The 10,618-nt window shown below is 40.2% G+C and overlaps 1 protein-coding gene across 1 annotated transcript in view; it reads right to left on the minus strand.

Moving 5' to 3' along the window:
* The window catches only part of LOC107723993 (copine-8-like), a 78,093-nt gene that overhangs the window by 37,401 nt on the left and 30,074 nt on the right, over positions 1-10,618 (minus strand). The window contains exons 3-5 of the mRNA XM_016532756.1: positions 10,016-10,062; positions 9,818-9,921; positions 1,923-1,962 (exon numbers count right to left, since the gene is read on the minus strand). Coding sequence (XP_016388242.1) covers positions 1,923-1,962; positions 9,818-9,921; positions 10,016-10,062 — 191 coding nt within the window. The remainder of the gene's footprint in view (positions 1-1,922; positions 1,963-9,817; positions 9,922-10,015; positions 10,063-10,618) is intronic.

The raw sequence follows: 10,618 nt of genomic DNA on the forward strand, positions 1-10,618 counted from the left end.
AGGTATTCGGCCAATCACAACGCATTGGATATCTGGCCAATCAGAGCACACCTCGCTTTTCAGACCGATTAGTTTTGTAAAAATCGACGCGTTTCAGAAAGGCGGGGCATAGAGGAGAAACTATAGTGTACAGTATGTGGAAAATAATGTGTTTTTTGAACCTTAAACCGCATAAACACATTTCATTACACCAAATACACAAAATAATGTTCTTTTTAGCAGCATCATATGACCCCTTTAAGGATAACTTTTACTATGTCTTTTGGTGGAAACTTTTGGAATGGACTTTTACTGGATAAATAGAAATCTCTCAGGATTCATTAAAAATATTTTCACTTGTGTTTTGAAGATTGATTTGAAACAGCATGAGGCTGAGTAAATGAGTAAATGATTCAATTTTGGGGTGAACTACCCCTTTAACTGCTTGAGAATTACTCCTGCATTGGTTTATATCAACACAGCGATGTGCCACTGGAAATGTGTCTCTGTCAGGAATGGACACATGATCAAAAATTAAATAAATTCATATGAATTTCCATGAGCGATTCAGTGTAGTGCTTTCACTGTAAATGCTTCTAAATGTATTCATTTGCAACTGCAGTACATGACTAAATGAATGTTCAGAGAGGTCTGAGTGAATGAACGAGTGCAGGCAGCTCTGGTTATATAACACTCATCATGCCATATTACCACACACACAAACATACAACATCCATACACACATTATATACAAGCAAACATGACCGTTTGTATATGGGCAGTTGACATACAGACACAGGCATGAACATCAAGATTTTAAAATGGTAAAATGTACATATTTGCATAAGGGAAAATATATTTACATGCATTCGCCATCACTAGTTAATTTTAAATAGTCTTGCGATGTGACAAATTACTGTAAGTGAAATATTCCATGCAGTCTCTCACTAAATGGTCCATGAAAAAAGCATAATAATTATAATACAATTTGAAATATGCTGTTTTTATTTTAATACTATTCAGCTATTTCGACAGTCAGTTTCACTCAAGTAAGTGAAGCTTATTTAATGCTCATTAATGCTGAAAATCTCTATTTTGTGGAGGCATCACCGTAGGACTGATTAAATGAACATGAAATTATTTCAACTACACGTTACAAGTTTAATTAATAGTAAGGGATAAAACTCTCCCTTATCCTGATTAACATTTTTAAGGATCCCCAAGAGATGGCTTCATTAGTTTACTGCACCATAAACTTTGTCATTTAGAAAATGTTGTAGTAAATTTGAATACATTTGTAACTTGGTTCAGTTCTAAACAAAAAAAAAACTTTCTTGCACAATTGAAAAGCAGTTTTACATACATACATAAATACATGAATGAATAAATGAATGAATGAATGGTCATGGCATGGGGCACATGAGCCTGTACACATGAAAATGTGTGGAAAAAATTAATAAGTTAAATAAAATGAATTATTGAAATGGTTTACTTCACTTCATATTAGATTATCATGAGCCTGGGGCAAGAAAACATTTTAAGAGTAATAAAATGAGGTAATGGGTCAGTAAAAAAAAAAAAAAAGGCAGAAAGGTTTGCAGATGGAAAGGAAGGACTGAAAAAAGCAGACAATCTCCTGAGAGCGCTGGTCAGAATGACTGTGTCCAGCATCTCTGAACATCAATCCCACAGGTGCATTGTGGGATACAGAGTGACCAATGGTTCTGACCCCACAAAATGCTTGGATAAATCATGATAAAACCCCCATGATGAGGGTCAAACAAGGTGTCTGTAGGGCCACAAACACAACACAAGAAAAAACTATAACAAGTCTTCTATAGTTCAACCCACTCTCTCTCTCTCTCTCTCACACACACACACACACACACACACACACACACATACGGTGTCCATCAGTTTTACATTTACAGGAAAACACTTACATGTTTGGACAGGTTTTCACTCTTTGAGTCGAGGTCATACCTAGAAATACAAGGAAAATTCAGTGAATGACGCTGAATGAAATGCTTGTAGAAATGAAATGTGTAATTTCTGTGGCTCAAAATAAAGTGCTGCAGAAATGAGTCCTTAAATCTGGAAACATATTAGAATTTTTACACAGTCAAAAGCTCAAAACTCAAAGTCAATGGTTTTTTTTTAATGGGTTTTTGGTTAAATACCTGAAATAAGGTCTGTGCTTAACACAAGCTCAAGATATTTTCATGTTTTTTTTTTCTATGACATAAAACAATACCCCACTCATTTTAAAGCTTTTACTTGTCTTGAAAAGGCAGTTGCTAATAAGTGGCTAAATGGGACTCTTTTCTTTACAGTGACATTAGACGTCATCAATCCGAACAGGAAAATACTTAGAGATGGTGACACTGAAGTCATGCAACATTAGTGTAGTTCGTTTATAGCCTTTAGCTTTTTACTTCTGCCGATTGTTTGTAGGCTATTGTGAAGATTATGAAGATTATCTTGATGAATAAAACATGTAAGAATCATAAAGTTGTTGGTCACAGATCTTATTAAAAGTCAAACGAAAAATCCTATTGGTTTTTTGTCGAGGGAACCAGGGTGATGCTAACTTGGAAGTTGGTCAACAAAACTACGTCATCCACTGCAGCACTCTATTGCAAAAATAACTAGATTACTTTTTCAGAAGAAAATGTCACTGATGCTTGTCCATACAAATGTTGCCACCATAATGTGGTTCTTATATAATATAAATATCTCATGGCAATTTGTAACTATTTTACATGTTGGCATATTGTAACTGTATTCATTAACAGTTATTCATTAACTTTAACGCTTCCATACAATCTCATCATACATTTTCATACAACTTACACGCTACTGAACATTAGTTTTAGGGATGGTGTTACGGGTGGACTTTCAGGTTTTTTCTATTTTCCTAAAAATGTACTGAATTTTAATTCAGAACATGCTTATTCTAGAATAGGTGTATTCAAAACACTGCATGTAGAAATTTCATGTTTAATGTATGTTTGAATAAATACAGGTGCATCTCAATAAATTAGAATGTCGTGGAAAAGTTCATTTATTTCAGTAATTCAACTCAAATTGTGAAACTCGTGTATTAAATAAATTCAATGCACACAGACTGAAGTAGTTTAAATCTTTGGTTGGTTTAATTGTGATGATTTTGGCTCACATTTAACAAAAACCCACCAACTCACTATCTCAACAAATTAGAATACTCCATAAGACCAATAAAAAAAAACATTTTTAATGAATTGTTGGCCTTCTGGAAAGTATGTTAATTTACTGTACATGTACTCAATACTTGGTAGGGGCTCCATTTGCTTTAATTACTGCCTCAATTCGCCGTAACTACTTCAGTCTGTGTGCATTGAATTTATTTAATACACGAGTTTCACAATTTGAGTTGAATTACTGAAATAAATGAACTTTTCCACGACATTCTAATTTATTGAGATGCACCTGTATATAGGACAAATGAATGATATCATTCACCGCTTAGCAAGCAGTAATGACTGTTTCCCAGACACTCCCACCGTCTTCCATTCTTCCATTCTTGTGATAGCTGGCTTTGCACATTGGGATAGAAGAAAGTACTACCCTAAAAAAAGGCACACTTTACCTTCAAGTCATGTTATTACTTGTTTTCTGTGCAGCGTTTACTCTAGGAGCTAAAATATGTCAGCGCTTGTGTTTTCTTGTGACATTCTGAATGAACACAAGCCTGTTGTTCACCGGCAGTTTAAATGAAACCTCAGTGGGTGGCAACAACCTACATGTTTGAGGAAAAATCTGTCATGTTGGGATACATGTTATTTTCCTCTCAGCATGAAGCTACACCCTTGGCTGTCTCTCTCTTTGTCTGTCTGTCTCTTTCTTCCTCCCGCTGTGCAAAATGAGCAGCATCAGCACATGTGCACATATTTCCAGCCACCGCAGGAGAGATCGATCGCTAAAATCAAAACATGCTTTTACCTGACCGAACATTCATGTTCAAATCCCCTCGGCAATAAGAGCAAGTCAGTGTACTGCAGGTTTCACTGTGGTTGTGCTGCGATATTGTATGTGTGTAACTCTATGTCAAGAATCTACCACATAACACACACAACACAGTCTGGACCCACTCACTTTTACCGTCTCTAATTTAGCGCATATTTCTGTTCACTTTTCAGAGCGCCGTCAGTCAAGTCCATTCCACTTGAGGAATGCCCTAATAAATTAAACACCATTTCGCGTTTTAGCCTTGCCTTCCACACTGCTGCTTCCTCAAATCCATTCCACTTGGCTCATTCAGAGTCCATATAAATTAAACTCCATTCTGTATTTTCACTACTCGCGTTTTCTGCACTTCCGCAATACTGTATGTGTGTCTGTGCTGCTACTGTATGTGGTCGCTAAGGTGTTCTTAGGGGGTTGGTGTTTTGCAATGAGGTTGCTAGGCAGTTTGGGGTGGTTGCTACCTAGGTAACAAATTTAGGTTATATAAACATTGTGTGAACATTGTTTTGAAATGTTTCTAGAATGCTGAACTGTCCAGTTTTCGTGTTGTGATTATAATGTTATTTAAAGGTTACAAAAAAATGTCTTACTACATTTTACAACTTTATTTTTACCCAAAATATAACTTTATTTGAATGTTTATTTTTAACATTCTGTTACGTGCTGCTGACTTAATCGTCTGTTACTGACTTTGGAGTTCTGTTCACCTTTTTGGATTGGCCAGCTGTTACGATCTTCTGCCTGTTTGAACTGTTTATTGATGAAGATTGGACTCATTTACCCTCTTCCCATTTACCCTCTTAATCCTCCCATCAATGCTCATTCACTGGATGGCTGCAAGTTCATGACTATTTCGTCTATAACCGGCCCGGTGAGTGTAGTTACCTCTGGTAACCACTGGGATTTGTCCCGTGTTCCTGTCATGTACCATGATTTGCGGGCAGTCTTCAACATGTCCCGAGCTGCCTCTCTTCCACCACATTGACCGTATGATTGTGTCATCGATCTCCTCCCAGGCACTTCCCCGCCTCGTGGTCGTCTTTTCTCCTTGTCCACACCTGAGCAGGCGGCAATGGAGAAATATCTGTCTGAGTCTCTGGCCGCTGGTATCATCCGTTCCTCTTCTTCTCCGGCAGGTGCGGGGTTCTTTTTTGTGAAGAAGGATGGCTCTCTGCGCCCTTGTATAGATTATCGGGGACTGAATGACATAACTGTTAAGAACAGGTACCCCCTGACTCTAATGTCTTCAGCTTTCGAACCCTTGCAGGGGCGAGATTCTTCACAAAATTGGATCTACGCAATGCTTACCATCTTGTTTGGATTAGAGAGGGGGATGAGTGGAAGATAGCCTTTAACACTCCTACGGGGCACTTTGAATATTTGGTTCTTCCGTTCGGGTTGTCCAACGACTGGTTGTCTGTCTTCCAAGCACTTGTCAATGACGTGCTGAGAGATATGATCAATAAATGATTTGATCAATCAATGATTTGTTTTTGTGTATCTGGATGATATTTTAATATTCTCTCCTTCCTTCCAGGTGCACATCCGGCACAACAGGCAGGTACTCCAGCGGCTACTTGAGAATCAGTTATTTGTTAAGGCGAAGAAGTGTACCTTTCATGCCCAGTTGGTTTCGCTTTTGGGTTCCATCATTTCGGGGGAGGGGATTCGCATGGACCCAGCAAAGGTGAGAGCCGGTGCCTGACTCAAAAAAGAGTTTACAACAGTTCCTGGGTTTCGCCAATTTCTATCGGAGATTCATCAGGAACTTTAGTAAGGTAGCGGCCCCTTTGACTTCCACCAAGGTTAAATTCACCTGGCCTGTAGCGGCTCAGAGTGCTTTTGATGAACTTAAACGTAGATTTACTTCTGCTCCAATTCTCATTACACCTGACCCCGCTCAGCAGTTTGTGGTGGAGGTCGATGCGTCGGAGGTAGGTGTTGGAGCAGTTCTTTGTCAAATATCCCCTCAAGATAATAAGCTACATACTTGTGCTTATTTTTCTCACCGTTTGTCTTCTGCAGAACGAAACTACGACATCAGCAGTTGCTGGCGGTACAATTTGCTCTGGGGAAATGGAGTCACTGGTTGGAGGGGATGGCTATTCCTTTCGTGGTGTGGACTGACCATAGGAACTCGGAGTACATTTGGTCGGCTAAACGATTGAATGCCAGACAGGCTCATTGGGCATTTATTTTTTGGGCGCTTCGACTTTGTGTTATCTTACAGGCCGGGCTCCAAAAATGGTAAACCTGATACGTTGTCGTGGTGCTTCACTCCCTTGGTTGACACGCCTCCTCCTGACACTATTTTGACTCAGGGCTGTGTGGTGGGTGAGGTCACCTGGGGAATTGAAGATTGCGTCTTCTAATTTACCATCCGCTGGTCTGTTACATCCTCTTCCCATCCCTTCCCGCCCCTGGTCACATATTGCCCTGGATTTTGTTACTGGTCTCCCTCCATCCAGTGGCAATACTGTGATCCTCACCATGGTGGATTGTTTTCTAAAGTGGTCCACTTCATTGCCTTTCCCGAACTACCCTCTGCGAAGGAGATGGCCCGGGTGATCATTGACCACGTCTTCAGGATTCATGGTTTTCCGGAGGACATGGTCTCTGATAGGGGGCCCAGTTTGTTTCCCATTTTTGGAGGGAGTTCTGTCGGCAGATTGGAGCCTCCGCCAGTCTGTGGTCAGGGTTCCATCCACAGACTAACCGCCAGTCCGAGTGGGTAAACCAGGATCTCGGTCGGATTCTCCGATGTTTAGCTTCCCACAACACCTCTACCTGGAGTCAGCAGCTAACGTGGGCTAAGTATGCTCATAATCCATTGCCAGTGTCTTTGACTGGGCTTTCCCCATTCATGTGTTGCCTGGGTTGCCAACCTCCTTGGTTTTCTTCCTATGGTCCTAAAGCAGCCATTTCCTCGGTCCAGGCTTTTATTCAGCACTGTTGTCGTACCTGGAGGAGGGCCAGGGAGGCTCTGATCCGGTCCGGGGGACGTACTAAAATCACTTCAGACCGTTACCGGAGGATGGCTTGTGGAGGATGTTTGTGGGCAACGGGTTTGGCTTTCCACCAAGGACCTGTTGCTTCGAGTCCCGGCTCATAAGTTGGCACCTAGGTTCATCGGGCCTTATCCCATTATTAAAGTCATCAGTCCGGTAGCAGTCCAACTTCGGTTACCCTATCCTTTCCTTTCGGTTGCACCCTGTTTTTTCATGTTTCTAAAATTAAGCCTGTCTTGCGTTCTCCCCATGTTCCTTCTGTATCTTCCTCTGTTCCTCCTCCTCCCCTGATGATTGAGGGCGCTCCTGCCTTCATCGTCAGAAAAATTCTTGATTCCAGGCACCGTGGATGGGGATTTCAATATCTTGTTGACTGGGAGGGTTACGGTCCTAAGGAGAGATATTGGGTCCCGGCTTGAGATATTCTGGACCACTTGCTTATCAAGGCTTTCCATCACCAACGATCCTCTCACCCCTTGAGTGCACCGGGAGGCACTCCTGGGGGAGGGGGTACTGTCAGGACTCAGGTTTGATCTCCCTCTGATGGTGTTTTCTAATCAGCGCGATCACTCGTTACCGCACACCTGTTTTCTTTCTTTGCTTGATTTTTCTCCTATATCTATTCTGTTTCTTTCTCTGTTTTCTGCCAGTGTGTTCTGTTTCTTTGCCGCTCTTTAGTCTATTTTCTTTTTGTTTAAGTATTTGTTATTTAATTGGTTATGTTTTATTTAATTTATTTTCTTTCTGCCCAGTTGTGTTGCGGTTACCTGTTTTTCATCAAAACTTGATGATCCTGGATTGTTACGTCCTGCTGACCCAATGGACTGTTACTGACTTTGGAGTTTGGATTTTCCTGGGGGTTCTGTTCGCCTTTTTGGATTACCCAGCTGTTATGATCTTCTGCCTGTTTGAACTGTGAGCTTTGGATTGCCTGGATTGATCTGCCTGTGCCTTGCCTGACCTTCTCACCTGCCTGATTCTGTCTTTTGTCTTATGGATTGGATTTGGTTACTGATGGACTTTGACTTTACCTGCTTGACCATTTTCCTGTGTCCTCCTGTGCCAGAACTGGTCTGGAGCTATTTGGCTCGTACTGTGTTTATTATTGTGCTTCCATAAATTGGAGTTAAGCATTCTTCTGCTTTTGCGTCCTTCCTTCCAGAGATCTTTACAGCAAGCTGTAGTTCCAATCACACAAGTTTGTTCTTTTTTTTTTTTTTTGTCTGTTTGCGAATATTCGTTGGAACTCTGGTTGCCCTATGCTGGTAATGACAGAACTTGTGATCAGAGTTGGCACGCGATGCTTTGGGAAATGGACTCAACATTGGTTGCTAGGGTGTCCTGATTGGTTGCTAGGATGTTGCAAAGGTATTCTGGATGGTTGCTGTGGTGTTCTGGGTCGTTCCTGGTTGCTTACACCGACCCAGGTGTCCATGATATTATCTTGATCTGACAACTTCTAATCGAAATCTCCATGGTTACTAAACAGATGATTCTAAAGTTAGAATTTATATATACTGTACAGCTCCAGATCTCAGAGAAATGAAAAAGAGCAATCTGGGTGAGAAGGGACCAGGTGTAAAACTGTCAGGAGTACACACACACACACACACACACACAGATGGATGTGACATATCCATCAAAATGTCACATCCTGAATATGATAATATCAGGACAGGGAGATGATGACATGACCGACCGACCACACACACACACACGAATGCACACACGTCACTGATGTTCAATTCAGCCCATGTTAATTAAAGCTCATGTATAATGTGCATCATGTGCCTCTAGACAATTTGTAGTGGTACGTATGGAGCAGGCCGCTCTAATGGAGGATCTGCAGTGTGTGTTTGACCGCGTGTGTGTGTGTATGTGTGTGTGTCTGTGTGTGATGGAGGTGAATAATGAATAAATGTAATTTCTGGGTTACTGCTGTATAAAATGTGCTTCACTGAGCGGCAGCAAGCCAAAGCCCTGCAGGCAGTGTGTGTGTGTGTGTGTGTGTGTGTGAGAGAGAGAGAGAGTATGTGTGAAATCATACAAAACTGCATTAAAAGGTCTCCTATGTTCCTTGTGAAAACAGCACTTCTGTATATGTTGTCTCTGTATGTCCGATTGTTTACAGTGAACATAGAGGAGATGATTGGCCTGGGGTCCTGTGTCAATAAATAAATTGTTTGTTTGTTTGTATTTTTATTTAATTTTTTTTTTTATGGCAAGATGACATGCAAGATTCATTCAGGGGTGCATTTCCCAAAAGCATCATTAGCTAACTATGGTTGCAAGTTCCATTGTAAACTATTGGTAACCACAGAACTTGTGACCATAGATGCTTTTGGGAAACGCACCCCAGATTGTTAAATGCGTGTTATTATACTGTGGGAAAAAACAAAAACAAACAAAAAAAAAACTTTACCTTTTACCTTGAAATTATTTTTGAATAATTAAGAAGTGTACATTCACATGTATTCAAAACTGTAAAAAATCCTTTTTTTACAAATACCATTTCATTCACTCTACCATTTCTTTGTAATTGTTTGTGAAATTTATTAGAAATTTATGAGTGAAAATTGTAAAGTAAATCATACACTTTTTTCAGTGAATATGTAAAGAAAAATATGTTATTGCATTTTAGTTAGAGGTTATACCACCTGACATTTAGAGACATTCAATTTTTAAAAAATGTTTTTTTTTCAAAAATGAATGTGCCCAACATGAATTCAAAAATCTAATTTTGATGAACAAGGCACATGGTTTTTAAACCCAAACATAAAACTCAAAGACAGACACAAACATTTTCGTATGCTGATTATACTTACAGGTCAAAGCGTAAATTTTGTCTCTCTTCAAAGAAGTAATCGAGGATGAATTTGTGCACAAAGTCTGGATTCAGCGTGTTATCAATGACTTCTGTCCTGCCAAACTAAACAATAAAGGGCATCACATTACCAGCATGAACAAAAGCAATGTAAATTTAAAATACAGGTCTGAAAACACAAATTCAGAAAATACAATACCTCCCTCCACTCCCTGTTTGCCACAGTCTGAGTGTACAGCACACAAACTACACAGAAACAAATATAAAGATACATGAAAACTGCCTTGAGACATTAAAACGCCACCTTGCTGGAAAGAAGAGTGAAAATATAGCAGCCCTGGTTTGTTAATTCAGCAAATTAAGAAATCAAATATGCACAAAAAGCAAAGAAAGATGTGTGGAGCTCTTGAGAATACAATTATTGGCTCATTTGTCTCACATGCAGTGAGAAGAGTTTGTCATTAACACACACACACACACACACACACACACACACATGCTCAGATGTCTCGCAAATTCATATCACAAGCAATGGCAGGTGGCTGAAATAATTCAGTTTCTGAACATCTGTTTGGCTGCCTGGGGGCCTTCCTCTGAACATGAGCCAATACCTGCCATCAGACTGTCTAAAAATATGCCTAATTAAAAAAAGACCATCAATGTCCTCCGAGCGTGCATAATCTCCACCTTTATATCGGGTTTGGACCCCAGAGCCTCGTAGAATTTACAGTGTGTGACTTTATGACCACCTCTACTCATATCTGTCCTGGGAGACGAGTGTGTGTGTGTGTGTGTGTGTGTG

The sequence above is a fragment of the Sinocyclocheilus rhinocerous genome, unplaced genomic scaffold, assembly GCF_001515625.1.
Source record: "Sinocyclocheilus rhinocerous isolate Xijiao unplaced genomic scaffold, SAMN03320098_v1.1 scaffold63, whole genome shotgun sequence".
NCBI lineage: Eukaryota > Metazoa > Chordata > Actinopteri > Cypriniformes > Cyprinidae > Sinocyclocheilus > Sinocyclocheilus rhinocerous.